We start from the raw sequence: 22,682 nt of genomic DNA on the forward strand, positions 1-22,682 counted from the left end.
TCTCTATGGTTCCGACCCGCACTTCCGCCGCCGCTTCCGGCCCACTCCCGGCACGCACCATAGAGAGGGGCAGGGGAACGGAGGCGGCGGGGCAGAGCGGTTGGGGGAGCTGCACAAAGGGCGACGCTCCTTCCTGCCCGGTGCGCGGCGGGCACCATCGAGATGCGCGGCGCCGGGGGACGTGCGGTGGCGGCGGCGGCGGGCCCGCAGGTGGGGGCCGGGGGCGGCGGTGGGGTGCAGGGCCTGGGGGGCGCCGGGGACAGGTGTGGTGACTGGGGGCGCCGGGGCAGGAGGGAGCACGGAGGGGGGCGCGGGGAGGGACATGGAGGCCAGGGAGGGGCACGACGGGGATGCAGGGCTGGGGCAGAGAGGGCTAGCGGGGGTGTGGGGTGGGCCCAGGGCCTGGGGGGCACCGGGGGCGGGGGGGCCTGGGGGCACAGATCGGGGGTGCAGGGCCTGGGGGCAGGAGGGGAGCGTCGAGATGTGTTGGGGCAGCGGGGTACGGAGAGGGGGTGCTGGGGTGAAGGAGGGTGCAGGGATGGGTGCATTTGGTGGGGAGGTGGGGGGCGCTGCGGGGGCAGCAGGGTGCCAGGCGTGGGGCGTGCAGGGGTCGGGCAGCACCGGCGTGAGGTGCGGAGAGGGGCGCAGGGGAGCCGGGCTGGGGCTGGGGGGCCTCCGTGTGTTAGGAGAGCTACAGGGAGGAGCGGGGCTGCCCTGGGGAGGGCGTATTTTGTGGGGGGTGGGGAAGGGGTTTGGAGGGTGTCTTGAGGCATGGAGGGAGCCTTCCCCTGGGAGGGAGTGCAGGGGAGGCATGGGGCGATACAGGGCAGGGGCCTTTCCCTGAGGGGTAGGGGGCAGGGGAAAGCATTCCCCATAGTGGTTTAGGGTGAGGGGAGAGGAGCAGCGGTCCCCTGGGGAGCAGGATGGAGGAGCAAGGAGGCACCCATGGGAGAGGAGGTGGGTGCTGACGGAAAAAAACTTCCTAGAGGAGGGCATTTGGGGATTGGGGCATGGCCAGGGGCTGGAGGACCCCACGAGKGACAGGGACGAAGGGCCCTTGGGGAGAAGGGGGCTACCACCAATCTCACATGGGGGCTGCATTGCCCTGTGTCCTGGGGCCCTGGGTGAGCCAGGCACAGCTCCCCTCAAGCCTCCCAGCACCCATGGGTGACTGCAGTGGGGCACAGCTGGCCACCTCATGCTCAGGTGCTCTGAGCACCACTGCCACCTATTTAGGACAGGGAAAAGAGGCAATCCAGGGGAGTGTGAAGATGCTGAAGGGGATTAGGCAGGTCTGGCAAGAAGRATAAGGAAGCACGTCTGGGGGATTTTGCCCACTGGGAAGAGGGCCCTGGGGCACCATGTGGCGCAAACGGGGCAGCATCTTTGCTCCCTATGCATGCCTGCTGTCTAGATACACTCCTGCCGTGTGTGAGATAAGATCCAGGGAGGCGGTGGATGCTGGGAAGCACTCCATGCTGCGAGGGTGTCCCTTGGGCCAGGGGTGTGTGCTGCGAGGGGCCCTGTGCATCTCTGGCTTCTGGCTTTTGCTGKGCACCTTGCCAGATGTGCCCAGGCACTGCCCTGCTGCAGGAACACAAGGGTGATTTAGGTGCTTGGATGGGACCCCCCCACTGGAAATAGCCTTGTCACAGCTGCTGTTGAGGAAGCCCTGGAGCGATGTCAAGCTCAAGTCTCTGCGAAGCGCTAGGGGCGCAGCAGTTGCTGTTGGGTCTGGGTGGTCAATACTTGTGGGCACCAGCTCTGCAGGCACCCAGACCGGGGAGGGATCCAGGCCTGGCCCTGGGTAGATCTGGGTGATGGGGCCGAGGCTGGTCACAGGGAGAATCCTGTCAGGGCCTCTGCTCAGGCAGGTCTGGGCTGTGGCATCAGGACCGGGCTGTGTCACTGAGGCCATCTCGCAGTCGGACTGGCTGAGCCATTGAGGGTTGGTGGGGCACCGTGAGCTGCGCGACTTGGGATGCCTCCAGCGTGCCTAGTCCTGCAGCTCTCGCCACGTGCTACACGCTCAGAGCGCTGTTTCCTACCTGCTGCTGTGGCATGGCCCTCATTGTGGCTCAGATGTGCTTGGTGCTGTGCAGAACAGGGCTGGCTGCTGGCCCCTGTCCCACAGACCTCAAAGACGGGCAATGCTGGGATCCCTGGTCCTGTAGGACCCCTGGGCTCCTGGATTCACCTTCATTTAAGCTCTTTCATCTGTTTCAGAGCCACAGACCCTCCTGCCTGGCATGGAGCCAGCACCCRGCAGCAGATAAAAGGCAATGAGTGTGGAAACGGCCACGTCTGAGGCTGCTGGTGGGGAGATGGAGGCCTTGTGCTCGGAGCTGCTCCTGCCCACACCGGCAGATTCAGGAGCTGTGGGAAGCCCTGGTGCTGCCAGCGCTGGCCTGACTGGAGCACCCCCACTGACTGTGAGCCAGAGGTTGCTGCTGGCCGAGGCCTCGATGCCTGGAGAAGGGGTTCATGCGGARGGAAGCAACATGGAGATATTCATCGAGACTGTGGCTGGCAATGTGGCGCTGAGCAATGCAGCCAATGCCACAGGTACAGGGTGCAGGGAGGGCAGCATGGGGCTCTTGGGGCTCACTGGAGGGAGAGCAGTCCAGCCAGGGCAATGTGGGGTGACCCCACAGAGCCCTGTCCCCTCTAGCTAGCAACCTGGGGACATCCTGRTGCCCTACTGTCTTTGACCCTGCGCTCCTCCTGAGTGCAGTGCTGCTGTTCAGCACAGATGCAGCTCAAGCTGGGTGTGCAGATGGGGAAGGGTGCCTACAGGAGCCTTGCACCTGTTGATGGGGTTGCTCTGAACTGTCCCAGGCAGAGATTTCCATCCCAGAGCCTGCTGCCTCTCCCAATGCAGTTCATACCCACGTCCAATGTGGGCTGCATCCTGCTAGAAACAGAGCTGAGCTGGTCTCGGAGCTCTGGGTGCCTAGAAGGTGCTAAGGGAGGGATCTGACCATCGTCATTGCCTAGATGATGCTGTCCCTTTTCTGATGGGAACATGCATCCTGGGGATACCCAGGGTGGGGAGAAAAGTATAGTTGTTAAACTGGAATTCAGGGTCACAGGGTTTTATCCTCCAGGTCCCAAGCTGGAATTAAACCACCAGTCCCAAGCTCTGGGGCAGGCAAAAGCTCTTTCTAATGCTCACCCTTGGCTCTGTGCAGAGGTGCTGGTCAAAGTGGTGGAGCCGTATTTCTGCAAGAGGTGCAGCCAGAGTTTTCCAGAGCCCTCCCTGCTGTCCCAGCACCAGTGCCTGCTGCTGGCACCCCCAGGACAACTGGAGCTTGCTGGGGTGCTGTCGGCACCTGCCAGCGAAGAGCAGAGCGAGGCGAGGAGCTCGGAGCCACCAGGAGCAGCTRGGCAGGAGGGTTCTGCCCCTGAGCGCCTGCTGTGCCCCATCTGCCAGGAGGCATTTGCACAGCCTGGCGAACTCAAGGAGCATTTCAAGACCCACCGGGGCCCTCAGGGAGCCCTGCCCTGCCCTGAGAAGGGCTGCCACTTTGCCACAGAGGACCGCAAGCAACTGCGCAGCCACCTGCGTCACACGCACGGGGCCTCCCCTGTGTCCTGCGCCTACCGCACCTGCCCCCTGCTCTTCCCGAGCCGTCCGGCCATGGAGCAGCACCACCGCACCCACCTCCCCTTCCACTGCAGCCGCTGCGACTTTGTCACTGCCAATGCCAAGCTCTTCTGGCAGCACAGGAAGGGCCACGCGGCGAAGCCCCCCACCGAGACACGGGTGACAGAAAGTACCTGCAGCTCGGCTGCCCTGGCCAGGACCAGCCTCGAGCAGCCCTGTGTCCTGCTGTCAGGTATGGCTCGGTTGGGCCAGGGGCAAGGCTGGGTGGGGAGGCCTGTCCTGGGCAGGGTTGGAGCCTGTGGGTGCTGCAGGGGCTGGCTRGGTCCGTGCGCCCCAGTTACAACTGGGAGGAGTGGGGGTCCAGGCTGTGCTGTTGGAGGGCTGAGGGAGCCCTGCAGTCCAGTGGCTTTCTGCAGCTCTTTTCCTGCTGCAGTATGGTTTGTGGAGAGGCCACCCACGGCCCTGGAGAGCCCCCTTTTCTCAGCAGGAAGTTTCTTGCACGTCTGTGGGCAAGGGGTGGTGGCTGCCTCTCGCTTGGAATGTGATCTGTGATCTCTCTTCCTGCTTTGAAGTGGAAGAAGGCCAGGAGGATGCAGGGAGTTGCCACCCTGGCTGGGAAGCAGAAGCAGCCAGGCCAGCAGAGCCTGCAGGCACCAGGGAGGGCTCCTTGGAGGGGCAGAAGGCATTGACTGGAGAAGAGGACTCAGAGAGCGGTGGGGATGAGTCACTGGAGGAGGATGGAGAGAGCCCCTATGAGGGTGACACCAAAGAGGATGGGAAGGAGGCTCCTGATAAAGCCAAGGTGCCCCGGGCACAGCACTTCAAAGGTATGATACAGAGCATCACGGGGTTGTACTGGGAGCTGCTTGGGCCTTTTGTTTGGGAAGGGGCAGCATAATACAGAGATGGGTAATGAAACATGGGCTGGGCTGTGGGACCTGAGAGTCCCATGGCATCCTGCCCCTGGACCCTCTCTGCTCAGATCTCCTGCATGTGTCCTGCAGTGCGGTGTTTCCCCTATTCCCTGCCTTCTGCCCATGCGAAAATGTCACTTCTTTCCTGATAGCTGTCCCCAGCTGCTGCTGGGCTCTGGTTGGCCAAAGGCAGGGCACRCTGCAGCCGAACCGGAGCTGTGTACATCCCAGCTGCCTGGGAGATGGGTGTCCTTTTGAGCCAGRTGGACTGGCCTGGCTTTGGGGAGCAGGGGCATGTGGGCAGGCCTGATTTGGGCTATGCTGGATCACTTTTGCCTGCGTTGAGCTGGAAAGATCCCATCTGAACCATGCCGGTGGCTCAGGGTGGGGACAGTCCCTCCCAGCATATAGCTGCTGCRTGGCTGTGTATGTGATAACCCCTTGCTCCAGCATAGMTGGACTGGGGAGAGAACATCTGCTTGTGCCCTATTTTTCCATCTCTTTCCTGCTGATGGCTCCCCCTTCTTGCCTCTCACAGGGGATGTTGTGGAGGGCTCTGAGTACCTTTACAAAACCCACATGTGCCCCGAGTGCAAGCGGTGCTTCAAGAAGCGGACACACCTGGTGGAACACCTTCACCTGCACTTCCCCGACCCCAGCCTGCAGTGCCCCAACTGCCGCAAGTACTTCACCAGCAAAAGCAAGCTGAAAATTCACATGATGCGGGAAACGGGYGAGAAGGCCCACCGCTGCCCACTCTGCCACTACAGCTCGGTCGAGAAGAACGCCCTCAACCGCCACATGGCCAGCATGCATGAGGATATCTCCAACTTCTACTCTGACGTCTACTCCTGCCCTGTCTGCGAGGAGAAGTTTCGGCTCAGCCAGGCCCTCAAAGAGCACTTGAAGACTCACAAAGCTGAGCCTAAGAGGCTGAACTGCTTCCAGGGAGGCTGTAACTACTGTGCTGAAGACCGGAAAGARTTTGTCCGCCATCTCAAGGACGCTCACGGCATCAAGGCAGTGGAGTGCAAGTACCATGCCTGCTCGCTGCTCTTTGGCACAGCTGAGGCCATGGAGGCTCATCGAAAAACCCACTATGCTTTCCACTGCCAGCAGTGCGATTTCATTTGCTCCAACAAGCATGTCTTCCGCAAGCACAAGAAGCAGGGGCACCCAGGCAGCGAGCAACTCCAGTGCAGCTTTTGCCCCTACGCCACCTTCAACCCCGTAGAGTTTCACGACCACGTGGGCAAGATGCATGCCAACGAAAAGATCCACAAGTGCACTGAGTGCACCTTTGCCACCGCACACAAGAGGGTGCTCATCCGGCATATGCTGCTGCACACAGGTAGGTATCTGCTGAGGAACTTCTGAGAGCCTAGCCAGTATGTGGGGTCCTGTCCCTGCTCTGGGTGGGCAGGGAGGGCTGGGGCAGGACTTCTGTGGCCCATTGCCAGCTCTGTCATGCAGCAGACCATAGTGTCACTTAGCTGAGCAGGTTGGTTGCATATTCCACCAGCAGCAGGCCCAGGAGTCATGATGTGCCCCCATCCCAGCTACCCCAAACTCCTGCCAAGCTGTGGTTTCCCTGCAGAGGGAGGCAGAACACACTACCCCACCTGGCCATCATGCTGAAAGTGCTTGTGTTGTCTGTAGGAGAGAAGCCCCACAAGTGTGAGCTGTGTGACTTCACGTGCCGGGATGTAAGCTACCTGTCCAAGCACATGCTGACCCACTCCAATGACAAGAACTTCATGTGCACCGAGTGCGGATATATCACCAAGTGGAAGCATTACCTGAATGTCCACATGCGCAAGCACACTGGAGATCTCCGGTACTACACTTCCAGGCCAGGCAGCCTAGGCATAGTTAAGGCTCCCCAACCCCTGCTTTAGGGGTCCACTGCTCTGGGCTGCATCGTGTGTTAGGCTCTCTTATCCCTGAGGGGTGGCTGCAGCCTGCACTGACTGGTACATATTAAATGCAGCCTTTGAGCTTCTGAGGAGTTGCCAACATAGTGCTGTGGGGGCAAAGCTGTCTTTGGTGTTCCAGTACCCCTGAGAAATGTATTACTGTGTCAGCACAGCTCTGAGCCCARGGTCATGGAGACTGATGCTTGTCAAACCTGGCTTAGAGCGTAAGCAAAGCAGCCTTGGGCACATGCAGGAGTCTGCCCCCATGTGTTTTTACTTCTGAATTATCACTTTACCATGCTTTGTGTCTAGTCTGCCTGCAGGCATGCTGGAAATGCTGTTGGTGTGAAGTGGGGTGTGTGTGTACATGCGTGCACACGCCCAACAGTTACTTTGTGAGATGCCCAGGGAACCTAGCTTCTGTCCCCAGGCTGGGAGTGCAAAGTACCAGTAGTGCCAAGAGTTGCAGCAAGGAGGAACAGCTGGTGATAAGAGCTGCCTTGATTGCAAAGGTTGGATCTAGCGAACCGAACAGTACCCCTGCTGCMCATTTTGGGATGGGAAAGCAAAGCTCAGTGTGTCTGGTAGGGCTCAGCCTGCCCGAGTKCCTCATGTTGGCTGACCAGCTCTGCTTTCCCCCTTAGGTACCAATGCAACCAGTGTTCATACCGGTGCCACCGTGCCGACCAGTTGAGCAGCCACAAGCTGAGGCATCAGGGCAAAAGCCTGATCTGTGAGGTGTGCGGCTTTGCCTGCAAGCGCAAGTACGAGCTGCAGAAGCACATGCAGGCGAAGCACTCGCAGAACTACCAGGTGCCCATCTTCCAGTGCCAGTACTGCACCTACCAGACCAAGTACAAGCAGGCGCTGCTGAACCAYGAGAACTGCAAGCACACCAAGCAGAAGGAGTTCCGCTGTGCTCTCTGCTCATACTGCACCTTCAGCAACACCAGCCTCTTCTTCCACAAGCGCAAGATTCACGGTTATGTCCCTGGTGATAAGAACTGGCTGGAAAACTATGCCAGCAAGGAGTTGGAGATCAGCTCATCCGAGGCACTCTTTGGCTGTGAGCTCAGCACAGCCCTGCGTTCAGATGCTGGCTCACAYCTCTCTGGCAAGGAGCAGTGGGCAAAAGCGAAGCCGCTCCAGCTGGCGTCCCAGGAGGAAGAGAGCTACCAGCAAGCATTGGTGGTACCCCTTCTTGGGCAGGGTGATGCTGTGCCAGAGGGTAGCACCGAGGTAGGGAGATGTGTGGGTGAAGGGGAGCAGAGCTGTCCCGTTGCWGGCGATGCCCTGGGAGATCCCTGTGCACAAGCTGACCCTGCTTCAGGCTCAGCTGAGTTCACTGCTTCTGGGGATGTGGTTGAGAGCTGCACCTTGCATTTGGAGGCCCTGAACGTCTCATCCGACCCTGTGCTGGAGCATTTGGCTGGAGATGCCTGCGCATCACAGCCAGAGAGTGTGGAAATGCTGGCCTGCAAGGAGCCTCCTGCRGCCTATGAGGTGCTGGGCTCCCGGGATGACCTTAGCTTGGAGGACAATGACAATGCGCTTGAAGACATCCCAGACTTTGAGGAAGATGAGGCAGATGCACACGGGAATGGAGCAGTGAGGCTGGAGGGCAGTGTCATGGCAGGAGACAGCCAGGGAAAAGATGCCATTGGGGAGAACATGGGCCACCTTGAGGGGTCGTGCTCAGACCTCCACAAGCTGGTTGCAGACACTGAGATGAGAGAGAACAGCCAAGTCGAGCTGCCAGAGGCCTGGCTTAGTGTGKTGAAGACAGCCAAGCAGAGTCGCCCACCCGCCTCAGAGGATGCAGCCCCTTCTGGTGATGACGCAAAGGGTGGCTCAGAGTCGGTRCTGAAGGCACTGCGGAAGCAGGACAAGGAGCAGGCAGAGACGTTGGTGCTGGAGGGCAGGGTGCAGATGCTGGTGGTGCAGTCAGAGAGCCAGATCTTTAAGTGYGAGAAGTGCTCGTACATCACGCGGAAGGAGAAGTCCATGTCCCTKCACTCCAAAGCCAGCTGTCAGAGCCGCCGGTCACCGCTTGTGTGCYGTGAGTGTGGTGCCAGCTTCAAGCAGCAAAGGGGGCTCAACACCCACCTCCTCAAGAAGTGCCCAGTCCTCCTGAAGAAGAACAAGACCCTCAAACCAGCTGTTCAGGARCTGCCTGGGTTGTGCCAACCTGCCAGCCAGCCTGGTGACAATGGTCCAGAAACATTGGAGAGTGATAGCGGAGGCTTGGAGGAGTCTGGGCATCCTGAGACCCCTTGGGATGTGGAACTGATACCTGATAAAACGCAGGCCTCAGGCAGTCCCTTAGCCAAGGAACAGACCTCGGACAGTCCTGCCCTTGAGAAATCCCTCCCAGATGACAGTACAGACATGGTGGAAGAGTCTTCACAGCAAGGGGACCCAGCTGAGCCAGGTGGAGCTGCTTGTCCCTCCCAGCCTGGGAAAACCTCTGCGAAATACCATCTGGAAGGAGGGAAGCTGCACTGCAATGCCTGYTCCTTTGCGTGCTCCCGTGTCTCCACCATCACCTCCCATGTGGAGGATGGGTGCCGGAGCCTGGAGCAGTTCTGGTGCTCCCTGTGTCCCACGGCCTTCCGCTCCCGGCGGGCCCTGAAGAGCCACCATGCCGAGAAGCACATCATGCATCCCAARGAGGATGGATGCCAGAGCACCAAACCCCTTGAGGGAGACCCGGCTGGCAGTGAGACAGGCCAGCCCAGTGAGCCCCCGCCAGACGTCGCTCCCCTGAAAGCTGCGCTTCCCAAGAGGAGGCGTTTCTCCTGCCCCACCTGCTCCTTCACCTGCCACCAGGAGCGGGCCATGAAGACACACAAGAAGAGGGGCTGCGTGACGTTGGGTGAGTTTCGCTGTGCCTCCTGCCCCTTCACCTCCAAGGTGGCCAAGGCCCTGCGGCTGCACCGTAAGCTGCACCGCAAGCACTACAGCAAGCGGCCACAGCTGCAGTGCCGCCAGTGTGAGTTCACCTGCAAGCAAGCCCGGTGCCTGCGGCAGCACATCCGCATTAAGCACGAAGGGGTGAAGCCGCACAAATGCCACTACTGTGAGTTCAGCACCACGCGGCGGTACCGCCTGGAGGCTCACCAGTCCCTGCACACTGGCGTGGGGCGCATCGCCTGCGGCATCTGCAGCCAGACCTTCGGCACCAACTCCAAGTTGCGCATCCACCGCCTGCGGGTGCAYGAGAAGACGCCCACCCACTTCTGCCCGCTCTGTGACTACAGCAGCTACCTGCAGAATGACATCACCCGCCATGTGAACAGCTGCCACCGTGGAGAGCTGAACTTTGGCTGCTCCCGTTGCGAGGCCCGCTTCAGCTCCGAGACAGCCCTCAAGCAGCACGTCTTGCGGCGGCATGAGGAGAAAGTGTCCTATGGCTGCCCACGCTGTGGCTTTGTGTGCCACAGCGAGGCCACCCTCAAGTGCCACGTGCAAAAGCAGCACCCGCACCTGGAGTGTRGCACCTGCAAAGAGACCTTCGCCACCCGGGATGCTCTGGAGGAGCACAAGAAGCAGCATTTCAGCCACCGCTGTGAGCTGTGCAGCTTTGCAGCCAAGGAACGGCAGCAGCTGGTGAGGCATTACGTGGAGGCCCACGAGCCAGCTGCCCCCCAGGATAAACCCCTGCGGTGCCCCTTCTGTGACTTTGCCTGCCGCCACCAACTCGTCTTCGACCAGCACATGAAGGGCCATGGGGGCACCCGTGTTTATAAGTGCTCGGACTGTGAATACACCACCAAGAACAGGCAGAAGATCACATGGCACATCCGTATCCACACCGGTGAGAAGCCCTACAAGTGCCACCTCTGTAAATATGCCTGTGCTGACCCCTCACGTCTCAAGGTGAGAGTTTTRCTTGGGGATGGGAGGACATACCTTCTACATCTGTGTGGGTTTGGTGGGGATACGGGCACAGGGATTTGGGGAAAAAGAAACTTTCAGGGGGAAGTTTTCCCTCTCTCTCCTCTTCCTTGGAATTAGTACAGGAATAGGAGGCAAGCAGAAAAGACACGTGTGGGTGTTAACATGTTTCTCTCCTAAACCCTGCTCCCTGCCCTTCCTGGTAAGGGGAAAGGGGGATTTGTAGCAAGGCAAAAATATCAGCACCTGTGTGAGTTCAGTCCTGTTCCTACTGACATCTTCAGTGTCYTTTGGGTGCAACCAGCTGTGTCCCGGGTCACAGGGCAGCCTGGCACTACACAAAGCCAAGCATGGCTGCCCACTGGCTTGCAATAAGCCCTGTGGTGCCAGCCTAGACATGGCACAGGAAAAGTTCAGCTCCCCTACGAGCAGAGGTCCTTGCCCATATTTCTGGAGAGAGTACCTCCGCAGGGCAGYGTAGCACTGGGGGCCAGTGGTTGCATCTGCTCCACTTTGTAGGTGATTATCCTCTCACATGGCAAAGAGCCTTTTCTAGAACAAAGGAGTCAGGTGTGAGGTAATGGAAAGAAAATGGTCTGTTTTGCTAAAAGGAATATTGACTTTTTTAATGGCCAGGCTGAGCTAGAGCCCTCTGGGGCTGCCTGGGTGAGGCTGTCCTGAAGCACTCTGCTTGGGAGTGACCAGAGCTTGCTGTAGCAAGCCTTGGACTGTGTTAGGCTGCCTTTGAACTTGGACTTTTCCCTAAATACCAAACTAGGGAGAGGAGCTTGTGCTCTCCATAYGCTGGAACAGAGCAAACTCAGAAGTATCAAAGTCTTGTCCTGACCCTGCTGTGGATCTCTCCATATTCTGTCAGGCTACTTGATTTCCCTTCCTGCCCCTTGCAGTTTGAGATGTCAGGCCYGGCTCCGAGTCCTTCCCTAGCATCCCAGAGCCCTGTGTATTCCCAGGGAGGATGGCATAGCCTCATCCTGACCAGAGGGAGTGTTCCTAGAGGATGCCCTATGGTGCCAAGATGGGGCATTGGGTGGGTTCCGTGCATGAGGCTGCCCCACAGCCCAGYCTTGACTGTGTCCTTGCCATCCCTGTACCCAGTATCACATGCGGATCCACAAGGAGGAACGGAAATACCTGTGCCCAGACTGYGGCTACAAGTGCAAGTGGGTGAATCAGCTCAAGTACCACATGACGAAGCACACAGGTGAGTGTGGCCGGCAGGGATGGGCTGTGGTGCACTGCCAGCCCTGGTGGCTTGGGAAGGGCTGCGGCGCTGTGCAGACGGCACCTCTGTGCTTCCCCCAGTGCCACTGACCCAGCTGGAGAAGGGGGAAGCAGTGGCCAGACCCTCAGTGGGGCAGAACATCCCAGCACGCTGCCCGATTTCCTGGAGTTGCAGCCCTGGGGTGGGGAAGGTGGTAGGAGGAAAGGCTGGATGTTACAGACCCTAGGACCACACAGTACCTTGGAAATGAGGGGTCCTGGGGTGCTCCTGCAGGGGAGTAGACAGGCTATGCCTTCCAGCATAAGGACAAGGTGTGGGGATCCTTTGGGATGCTCTGTTATGGGGCAGCATGAGGCTTGCAGAAGGGCCATGCGTGGGAGGGTACCATCCCTCTGGCCCCGGTGCTAGCCCCTTCCTATCACCACAGGCCTGAAGCCATACCGCTGCGACGAGTGTGAGTACTGCACGAACCGGGCAGATGCGCTGCGGGTGCACAAGGAGACGCGGCACCGGGAGGCCCGCTCCTTCATCTGCGAGCAGTGCGGCAAGGCCTTCAAGACCCGCTTCCTGCTCAAGACCCACCTGAAGAAGCACAGCGAGGAGAAGCCGTATGTTTGCAATGCCTGCGGGCGGGCTTTCCGCTGGGCAGCCGGCCTGCGCCACCATTACCTCACCCACACCAACGAGCACCCCTTCTTTTGCCGTTACTGCCCCTACAAGGCCAAGCAGAAGTTCCAGGTCATCAAACACATCCAGCGGCACCACCCYGAGCGCGGGGCTGGTGATCTGAGCCAGGGGGTGGGCAAGGACCCCAGCACGCCCACCGTCCACCTCCATGACGTGCAGGTGGAGAGCCAGGCCAAGGGGCCCCCCGGGCTGGAGCAGGAAGGGGGCTGCCCTACAGCAAAKGATGGTGCCCCACAGTGAGGCAGGGACCTGGGCCTGACCCTGGCTGCTTCAAGACCCTGTAAATGCAGGCCCTCTACAGAGATGTATGTGTGTGTATAGGCATATATGTATATGGGATGTAAAATATGTGGCTGTATAAAAGGAATCTCTCAGCTCCTTTTAATCTGGSTTGTTTGGGCTGTGTTGTGTCCTCCTGTTCAAATTTGGGGCTGGGGTGRTGTGAGCCTTGGGGTAGCTCTGGKTTTTGCTCCTCGTTMAMCCWYTCCYKMRGGARWGGKTKTCCATCATGTCCTTATCCAGCAGGCTCTCTCTCTTCAGCTGGGAGCACCTCCTGGGCTCCTTGTGCGTGGGGGAATCTGGAAGCCCCTGGCCGGGTTGGACCAGGCCCTGGGGATCATGCTAAGCCTGCTCCAGTTATGCAGGGCTAGGGCCAAAACCCCATCCCACACCTCTAGGCAGCAGCCACATCTCAGCAGGACACTTAAGTGGGGCAAAGCAGATCCTGGTGCCTGGGGGGAAAGGGCACTCTGTCCAGCAGCCCTTAGCATTGCCGCTTTCTCTCAGGAATGCTGTGATGCTGAGCCAGCCCTGCACTCCCACCACTTCCCAGGCTGTGCCCTGGTGACTTGCCCTGCTGAAGGCTGCAGGGAGGGAGGCCCTGATGTCCTTGGGTGCCCTGGAGCCCAGTAAGAGCTGTGGAGCAGGTTCACAAAGCAGGGGGAAGTGCCTCTAGGGACTGTGTTCCCTGAATGCACACAGGGCAAGTCTGTCCCCAGAACTGCTGCCCAGACTCCAGTCTGCTTGTCACAGGACTCTTTATTACATTGTTTAGATAGAAAGGACGGTGCRAGGGTAGTGATGTGGAGCATCCCTGGGGACTGTATGGGCAGGGGGAGCTCTACAGTATGGGGGTGTGGTGAGGCCCGATCCCTCTCCTAGCTCTCCCCTGTCTTGGGGTTCACTTGGCTCTAGCCTTGCTCTCCCAGTTGGGGAGGGATGGGCCTGTGCAGCAGAGCTGGGGTGTCCTGCACCATTTCTCTTCTTMCCTGTGGCTGAGCTACATCTGTGGGCTGGAATGGGCTGTATGGAGGGGGACACAGAGGGCTGCACCAGCACAGACCCTGCATGAGGGCATAGGGAGGGGGATGGGAGGCAGGGTCCTAGACTTGGTGCTTTTTCCCAGCCCCTGGAGGTCACTGTGAACCAGGGCACAGCAGCAACGAAGACACGGAGGGATGACACAAACGGATCGACTGCAGGGTGGCTGGCGTGGTTGGCTCCATGGCCCCAGCCACTCAGGCCAGAATTGGGCCGGGTCTATGGCTTCCATTCAGGTCCTGCTTGCCCCAGGGGCTCACTCCTCGGGACCAGGTGGCTCAGTGATGCGGATGTGGACAAAGAGTGAAGATGGTGGGATGCTGGTGCCATCCTTGGAGAGGAGATGGATGTGGCGGTAGCCTGCAGGGGGACAGTGAGGCTCTGGGTGACTGCTGGCGCTGCACCCTCCCTGGCTCCCACCCTGCTCTGTAGCACCCAGCTGAGCCCAGACACCCCTGTGGTGCTGCCCTGGCCCCCTCTCCACCACCAGGCAGCGATGGCTCACCAGGTTTGATGTTGGTGAAGGCCAGGGTGAACTGGCCCACAAAGTCATTCCTGGACGTCTTGTCGTAATCCTCCACCACGAAGCGGACAAGGGCCAGCTCCGGCACATGGAGCTGGAACTGGAGCGTCTCATCCCAGCGGGGGTTAAACCCTGGGAAGGGAGAGCAGGCTCTGGGAGGGCAGCAGAGGGCAGGGCCAGGGCAGTGTGGGCCCAGTACCAGAGCCAACGGTGGGGCTCACCATTGTTCTCGATGTATTTGGTCTCCTGGTGGGCCTGGTCTRCAGGGACCCCGTGGATCTCCACGCGCACCAGTGGATCGATGACAGCTTCAGCCTTGCTGTTGGCAACTTTGGGCAGTTGCTGCCCACTGATCACCTGCACACAGGGGTAGGGACCCTATGAGCTGGGGAGCAGCCAAACCAATCTGCTGGCATGCTCCTCGGCTCTGGCACACTGCCCAGCCCAGGTACTGAGCATGCAACACAATCTGGGGTGACCAATTCTGCCCTATCCCTGCCTCCAGAGCTGGTTTGGTGGCAGAGCATGGTGCAGGGAGCCAGCCCGGTGGGACCACTGGAGCCCCAGATCTGGGCAAAGACCCAGCACACCCACACGGTAGTTTCAGCACATCCCTGCTCCCTCGGGTCTCCCCTTGGTCCCATACCTGGATCGTCAGGGTCACGGGGCCAGGGCTCTCCCAGCTGCTTGGGTCACTAGGGTTGAAGAGGGTCCCCTTGTCCCTCATGAAGGATGGTTTGAGCACATAGCCGCAACAGCCATTCTGGCTGAAGAGCCCATCACAGAGGTCCATCTCTGCGCCGGCGGTCTGGAAATTCAGGGCCACTGGGGGGAGGAGGCAGGGAAACAGCTTGGGAGGGCACAGGGCACCAGAATGCCAGTGCCTGCCCTGTAGACACCRTGCCCTGCTGCAGCTGGAGGACAAGAACTAGCTTGGGGATGAGAAATAGCCTGACCCTGTGGCCAGAGAAATGCAGGGCTATGCTGGAGGACAAGGCACCAATGCCTGCATACCCCTTGGCTCCCCAAGTCAGGGCAAGAGCCTGCAGCCAAAACTGGCTCAGCCTGGGGTGTAGCTGGCACCAATATGGGTGTTGATGGTGTCCTTGGCACGGGACCCAGAGACACCTCCCCAGCCCACAGCCCTGATGCCCCTGGGCCGTACCGATCTGGCACCCCACGTTCCACATCTCCTGGGGGCTGTAGTTGGAAGAGTCGGTCCGCATCCCACTGGGGTAGATGCGTGTCAGCTGCCAGGCGTTGTGGCGAACAAACTCATTTCCTAGGGATGGACCATGAGGGCCACTCGTGGGGTTATCCCCCAGCCTGCACAGCCACCCAGACCCTGAGCTGCCCAGCAGCACATCCACATCCATCCAGCTGTCCATCCTCCTACTCAACCCTCTACCCATCCATCCATCCACCCATCCATCCAACCACCCATCCATTGATCCATCCAACTATCATCCACCCACCGTCCCATTCATCCATGCATAAACTCTCCTCCCTCTCCCCTCCAAGGAACCCACATGTYCTGCCGCACTTTCTAATCCACTAAACCCCTCTTGCCTGCCAGATCTAACAACCCAGCTTATGGCCCTGCTGCCCTAAACCCCCTCCCTTCTCTTAGACAGAGAGGGGACCCCAGTATCCTGGGACTTCAACCCTACCCCTGAGGAAGCTGCCTGCCCACTCTGCTCTGCTCCCCCCCATGCCTCAGCCTCCTCCACCTCACCCGCCTCCCGGATGAGTTTCCTGGCCTTGGCCTCGGCGAAGGAGGAGATCTCAGAGGGCCGGGAATGGCTGCGGGCCTCCTGGAAGCCCCGGAAGGACACRCTCTTGCAGTAGACAACGCAGTCGGACAATGCCTGTGCCAGGCTCTCCCTGTCCTTCTGCAAGGCAGAGCCACGTCAGGTCCCTCTGATGGCAGCACTGTCCCCCAGCGCTCACCCAGGACGGGGGCTTTGCCAGCCTGGGGCCATAGGGCAGCCCCAGCCAGCTGAGAGTGGCCACGGGGAATGCTGGGGTGGCAGCGGAGCCCTTCACATCCTTTTGATGGCCCTGCAGAAACAGAGCACGCTGGGGACGCCTGGCATGGTGCTGCCACAGGGATGCTGTGCCACAGGGAGCTGGCATGGCTAGGGGCAGAAAGGGGAGCACCCCTGCCTGGTGATGTCCCCCATGGTCRCTGCCTCTCCCTTGGTGTCAGGACATCACCGCAACCCACAGCCATGACCAGGAGGCTCAGAGCTCCTGGCCCCTCCCGATCCTGGGCACCCACCTTCGCCCTCCGCTTCTCCTCCTCTGCCTCTGCCCCRTTGTCCTCATCAGACATCTCGGGCGCCTCATCCCCTGGCCCATCCAGCGTGTCCTCCAGCCGCCCAATTTTCTTCCCCTTCAGCAGGATCTTGTGCTTCAGCTCCTATGGGGTTGGGGATGGAGAGGTGGCCCTGTGCAGGAACCTCAGGGGGCCAGGCTCCCCCTTGTCAGCATGGGCCCCACTGTCCCCTGGGACCTCACGCTGCCTGGGGCCAGCACCACCAGCCATCCTTCAGCATCCAGGAGGGGACAGATGAGGCCACACAGGCATGTGTGCCACCTGTGGGGGTCTCACAGYCTGGGGCTAGGAGGCCTCCACCCTGCTCTGTCCCTCTGGCTCTGCAAGGCCCCACAAGACAACCTTGGGGACAGCTCTGGGCATCGTATGAGTACATGATGTCCCCAAGGCCCCTGTGTGCCTCTCTGCTCCCCCAGCAGAGCAGGACTATGCTGGGGCAGGGTCAGCCTTTGCTCTGTGTGTGGAAGTCCCCAGACTCCTGGGTTCTCTGGTGAAAGACTCCTGCTCCCAGGCAGGAGATATTGGAGTGGGACCCAATCAGCGGGGAGTGGCAGGGCACCTCCTCATCCCACTCCCATCCAGGACAGCGATGCCCAGCATGGCCATGCTCTGTGCCTACCTCTGGGGATGGCAGCTGGGTGGGGATGCGCCCRTCGGTGGTGGCAGTGAGGAGCTGCTCCCCCAGGATGTCCTTGAGCTGCTGGGCCAGGACATCCTGCTGCTCCACGCTGCAGTGGTTCTCCAGCGACAGGATAACTGGGTACTCTGAGGCCTGGGGGGCGATGTGCAAGGGGGGAAGCACGGGGGCACAGGGATGTGGGGCTGCTTTCCTCTAGCTGGAGGGACAGCAGAGCCCCACAGGCCGCCAGTACCGCCATGGTTGGTGGTGCCTGCACTTGTGCAGTGCCTTGCACCTCCCTGCCCGACCCCACACCACCAAGGCTGGGACAGGGGCAGGGTGAGGGCAGCCACCTCTGGGGTGGGCTCTGAAGCACTGTGCAGCCCAGGTACATGGACAGGAAATGGAGACCAGCTTCGCTGAGGTTGGGCAGAGCTGCAAGTGCTCACAAGGGCTTTGCCCAGGCATGGTCAACGCCAGGGAAGGGTCCTTGCATCTCCTGAGACCTTGACACCCCCCATCCACCCCAGCACCCCCCATCACACCCCTTCACCCACCCCCCAGAACCCCTCAGCCCCCATCTCGCCCCAATGCCCCCAGCAGACTGCGCCCGCATGCACCCCCAGCCCCCAGCATGGCACAACGCAGGGCTGTGGGTCAGTCCCCACAGTGCTGTTCCCAGGGAAAGGCCACAGCCACCCTCCTCTCCCCACCATGGGGCCAGCCCTGCTGCAGCCCCGCTCCCCTCCGGAGACCCATTGCTGCCCCCAACCACAGCCATGGCTCCCCACCACCACCATGGGCCCCTCAGCACCCAGCACCCGGGGAAGGGGTGCCCTACCTGGAAGGCGTATTTGCCCAGGGTGCTCACCACCTCCCGGAAGGGGATCTTGGAGGTGAACGTGTGGCCATGGTACACCATGGGCTCCCCATTCGGCCCGTCCCAGCAATCCACCTCTAGGCAGCGGCAGCCCCGTTTCAGAGCCCTACAGGTGGGCAGTAGCCCTGGTACCCCATGCCCAGCCAGGCCACTGGCCCCCCTGGCATCCCCCCTCTGGCTGTGGGTGTCACTTCCCACAGGGACCACGCTGATCTTGGGGACAGGGGACAATTGCTGGTGGGGTGGGGGTGGGGGATGCTGCTGTATGTGAGGCAGGGAGAGCTGGGCTGGGTGTCCCCAGAAGGGACCCCCTTGGTGGGCACCACAGGGAGCTGCATCGTGGAGCGGGTGCCCCTGGGGGCGCAAGGCCCTGGGTTGGCTCCCAGCCAGAGGGAGCATCTCCCCTTGCTGGATTTGCCCTGTGTAGCTGCCTGGGGCATGGCAGCGGGGCAGGAGAGCATCTGGGAGGGCAGCCAGGAGGGGACAGCCCTTTACCTGATGTAGCCCTCGATGCTGCTCTGGCCCCGGATCTGGTCCTCTATCAGGTAGGTGTTGTGAGAGGAGGAGATGAAATAGTGGCAGAGCGGCTGGGTCATGTCCTGCCAAAGTGCCTGGTGCCGGGGGTTGAAGATGGAGCCCTCCGGGGAGCAGAGATACATGAGGAACCCATCAGCACTCAGCACGTGGCGAGCCTTGGCTGGACACAGACAGGGAGTTCACCGACTGCCGGTGACCCGGGGGCCGAGTTGGGACAAACAGGGCCACTGGTGGCTCCTGGCATCCTGGACCCCATGGGCACAGCTGCTGTGAGAGGCAGGCTGGGGGCACAAGGGGACATGGGGGTGCCCAGGGGAGCAGCGGTGCCCAGATCCAGAGCTTGGCACCCCAGGGCTGCCAGGATGCCCAGGATGGCTCTGCACAGAGAAGTACAGGTCTGGCTAACCCACCCCACAGGAATGGACCAAAGAAAGGGGAACTGCATGCAATTCACACCCAAGGCGGCAGTGAGCCCTCTCCCCATGCCCACCAGCCCACCCTGGGGCTGCAGGTATCAGCCTTCTCCTTTCCCAAGAGCAAATCACAGCCCCTTTCTGGGTAGGGATGCCCATGGCCCGGCACAGCAGGTACCAGTGGGGCTGTGAGGCCCAAGAGCTGGCTCTCACCTGTCTCTGACGGCTCGTACTTGTCGATGAGCTCCATGGCGAGCTCCTCCGTGCCCTCACTCTCCAGCTGCTCCTGCTGCAGGAAATCCACCAGTTCCAGCAGTGTCAGCTTCTTCCCATCCTCAGAGAAGTCCYGGAAAAGGCTCAGCACCTCCTCGCGCTGTGTGAGAGCCTTGTAGAAGAGCACAAACTCCTCCCCTTCCAGCGTCCCCGACTCTGACTTGTCAGCAGCCTGCAAGGGAGCTCACTCAGCACCATGCCAAGCCAATGAAAGGCACCCTGGCCTCCCCATGGGGCCACAGGGGGCTTCACCCACCCCCTCTGCAGCATCTCGTCTCTGCTCCCGGTGGAGGGCACGGAGACCCAGCAGCAATGGTAGACATCGAGTGATGGGTAAAAAGACGGATGGATCATTGGATGGATCAGCAGATGGAGGGCTGGATGGGTGGACAGATAAATGGATAGATGGATGGAAGAATGGATAGAAAAATGGATAAATGGATGAATGGAGGAATGGATGGGTGGACAGATGGATGGATGGACAGACGGACAACTGGCTGGCTGGTTGGTTTAACAGATGAATAAACAGGTGACTGTTTGACTGGGTGGACAGATAAACAGGTAGCGGGGTGGACAAATAAATGGATGGATGGAAGGGGTGGGTTGGTGGACTGGCAGGTTGATGCAYGGGTGGACGGATGGGTGGGTGGGTGGAAGAAAATGAGCACATCCTTCTGGAGGGAGGAGGGGTTGTACAGCCTGCTGTAGCCCTCTAACCTTTCTCCTTCAGGTGTGGTGCTTACCTGGAAGAGTCGCAGGGCATGGTCCTCATTCATGTCCACGTTCATCATCTTAAGGAGGTGCTGCACCTCCTTGAAGTTCATGCGCCCGTCCTTATTCTTGTCAGCCTTCTGGAACCAGTCACGAATCCACGTGCGAAGCCCCAGGGCGGATGCTAAGGAAAAGAACCTTGGGGGCTGAGACAGAAGGGGCTGGGGAATATCAAAGGGCTTCTTTTCCTTTTGCCGTCGCTCTCTCCACCCCAACACAGAGGGTGAGACCCAGAGAAGACAAGCACATTCTGGGGCTGGAGATGCAGGGCCTAGGGGATGGAAGGAGATGGGGGCAGGACTAGGTGAGGAGGGCAGGAGTTGGTGAGAGTGGCCAGAGTGGTGCCTGCAGGAAGGATATTGGTCTATCTTCTCCCTCTGGTCCATGCTGGTGGCCACCTCAATGAGCTGGCRCAGGCCCTGGATCCAGCACTGTGCCTCCTCTGCTGAGCCAGCGATGAGGTCCAGGTTGCCCCGGCGGCCATAAAAGACGATGGTGAAGCAGCGCTCGGGGGGGAACTCCTCAGCCAGGCTCTGCAGCACCTCTGACTGGTGTCCTTCCCGCACCGTCTCCACATCACTGATGGAGACTAAGGGAGGGGAGGTCTGTCTAGGGGGGACAAGGACTGCAGGGCAGGGGGCACTGCCCACAGACCGCTGTCTTTCCATCCATGCCTCCTTCCATCCATTCATCCATCTGTCCCTCCATCCACCCATCGAGCTACTCATCCATCCATGCTTCTGTCCGTTTGCCCACCCCTCTGATGCAGGACCTTTGCTTTGTGTCCAGTAGCAATTTCTTTTCAGCCTTTAACCCTTTGGTCCTGCTGGAAAGCAGAGTGCTTCAGGGAGAGGTGTGGGTGAGAGTGGCCTATACACACACACACACACACAGACGCACACACAGCCGCTCTTGAATGCCCCAGCACATAAATATAAACATGCATCCAAGAATCTCCACCCTTGTTCACTCTGAACCCTAATGATCACACTGTGGGCAGCACACAGCAGCCAGTACTCACAGGCAGATTCGATTTTGCCCGTCCTCTTGGACTGGTACCAGATGGTCATACAATCCTCCTGCAGCTTGAAGTAGCGCTGCTTCTTCCAGCTCTTGGACTTGACTTTGCGCATCAGTGTCCCTTGCTGCATCTGCTCCAATGTCTCTGTAAGCTGGATGCCTGGGGGCAGAGGGGGGCGGCATCACTGGGACACTGTGCACTGCTCCCTGGCTCCCTCCAGCTCCTGGGACCCTGCATGAGCCCTCAATTTGGGATGAAGGAGGAACAGACCCCAAGACACGAGAGGCAGAAGGTAATTCCCCACCAACCCTTCAGCACATCCACCCTTGGCTCTGTCAGTCCTGATCCCAATGGCCACAGTAAGGTAGGGGAGCTYTCCGGGCACGGGGAGGTGAGTCCAACCCACCCAAGGGGGCCAAGGGCCAGATTTGCACGTGGCGCAAGTCTGGATCACCCAGTACTCTGTGCACCTATGCCTGTCCCGGCCACCGCTCCTCCCCTCCGCCGGACACTCACGGGCGTTGCACAGCAGCGATGCCATGGCTCTGCCTCCTCCGCGCTGCCACGGCGCCTAGGGAAGGAACAGAGACAGTGGCTGGGGCGAGCGGGGCCAGGCGCCCCGCTGCGCGCCGGTGCCACCAGGGAGCGGGGTCTGCCTCCAGCACGCGGCTGCGGTGCGCGCAACAGGCTGCGTGTGCGAGCACGTCTGCGCGTGCCGCCCGCTGGGTCACTGCTTTCGTAAAGCGGCGAGTTCGTCTTGCTGTGCTAATAAAATATTAATTGTGTTATCGGGAAACCAGAGCTTGAAAGGTGTGGGAGAAAACCAGGGGCTTATAAGAGTGGCCCCCCAAAGCGCAACCCAGGAGGGTACTGGAGCCCCGGTGCTACGAAGGACTTGCTAGTGGCCACTCGCTGCTCTCTAGGCAAAGGCAACCTTGCGGGATGGGTAAAACTGCTTTTAGGGGCACCAGAGAGAGCAAAGAACAAGCCCATACCATATGGGAAACATCGCACAGCCAGGAAATTGGGAGGTAACAGAGAGCCGAGGCAGTGAGAGCAAGGAAGYGGCGTGCAAGAATGACTCTCTCAGACAGCCGCAGGTGTGAGGAGGAAGAAACCATCAGCAGCAGCACTGTGCACCTCCAGCGAAGGCCTGCGGGTGCTGAGGACTCACCATGACCCCCTTCTTCCGGAGAAGACCAGCACCCCAGGGCTCCCAGGGACAGCGGAGGGGTGACTTGAGCACGACAGCATTAAMAGCAGCATTACTGAGAATGAGCTGTGATGATAAGTGGGTAAATGGGACTGTAAATGTCGCTATCATTGTAACTGGGCTAATAATAAGAAGTCTTTCATTAGGCTGCAAGGACTTTAATTAGACCAAAAATAAATTGCTGGATTTGCCTGTCACCTGGGGTGTTGGAGCTGATCCCCAGTCCTTGAGGACTGGGTGCTGTGGGGCTGTGACTTGGTGCAAGGAGGGGGATCCCCGTTGCAGCCTGGCCGTCGAGGCCAAGGGCGCTGTGCAGGACCCACGGGGCCAGCCGTGTCCCAGGCCCCTGACTCAGCACAGGCGCTGGCGGTGAGGGGCTGGGAATAGCTGGTGCCGTCAGCGCGCAGGCAGCTGCCGAGCCGGGCTGCCAGCCCCAACAGCTGCCCTCGCGGGTTCAGGGGCTGGCCCAGGCTGTGCACCCTGGGCACCCATTGCCCCACAGCAAGGAGG

General features: G+C 60.1%; 2 protein-coding genes across 2 annotated transcripts; one reads left to right on the forward strand and one right to left on the reverse strand.

Annotated features, from left to right (window-relative positions):
• The first annotated feature begins 57 nt into the window (after nt 1-57).
• ZNF142 (zinc finger protein 142) lies at nt 58-12,649 on the forward strand. The gene is made up of 9 exons (XM_026078048.1): nt 58-210; nt 2,227-2,565; nt 3,192-3,839; nt 4,180-4,434; nt 5,060-5,872; nt 6,181-6,358; nt 7,082-10,316; nt 11,451-11,556; nt 12,005-12,649. The coding sequence occupies exons 2-9, from the start codon at nt 2,283-2,285 to the stop codon at nt 12,502-12,504; spliced, it is 6,018 nt and encodes a 2,005-aa protein (XP_025933833.1). The 5' UTR covers nt 58-210; nt 2,227-2,282; the 3' UTR covers nt 12,505-12,649.
• Nucleotides 12,650-13,840: 1,191 nt separating this feature from the next.
• On the reverse strand, nt 13,841-21,500 carry PLCD4 (phospholipase C delta 4). The gene is made up of 15 exons (XM_026078060.1): nt 21,476-21,500; nt 20,960-21,118; nt 20,299-20,527; nt 19,911-20,040; nt 19,108-19,339; nt 18,440-18,641; nt 17,906-18,050; nt 17,065-17,217; nt 16,389-16,529; nt 15,843-15,999; nt 15,273-15,389; nt 14,754-14,932; nt 14,329-14,464; nt 14,090-14,239; nt 13,841-13,944 (listed from the first exon to the last, which is right to left on the reverse strand). The coding sequence occupies exons 1-15, from the start codon at nt 21,498-21,500 to the stop codon at nt 13,841-13,843; spliced, it is 2,259 nt and encodes a 752-aa protein (XP_025933845.1).
• Nucleotides 21,501-22,682: the final 1,182 nt, after the last annotated feature.

This window comes from Apteryx rowi, unplaced genomic scaffold (genome assembly GCF_003343035.1).
Source record: "Apteryx rowi isolate R43461 unplaced genomic scaffold, aptRow1 scaffold_47, whole genome shotgun sequence".
NCBI classification, from domain to species: domain Eukaryota; kingdom Metazoa; phylum Chordata; class Aves; order Apterygiformes; family Apterygidae; genus Apteryx; species Apteryx rowi.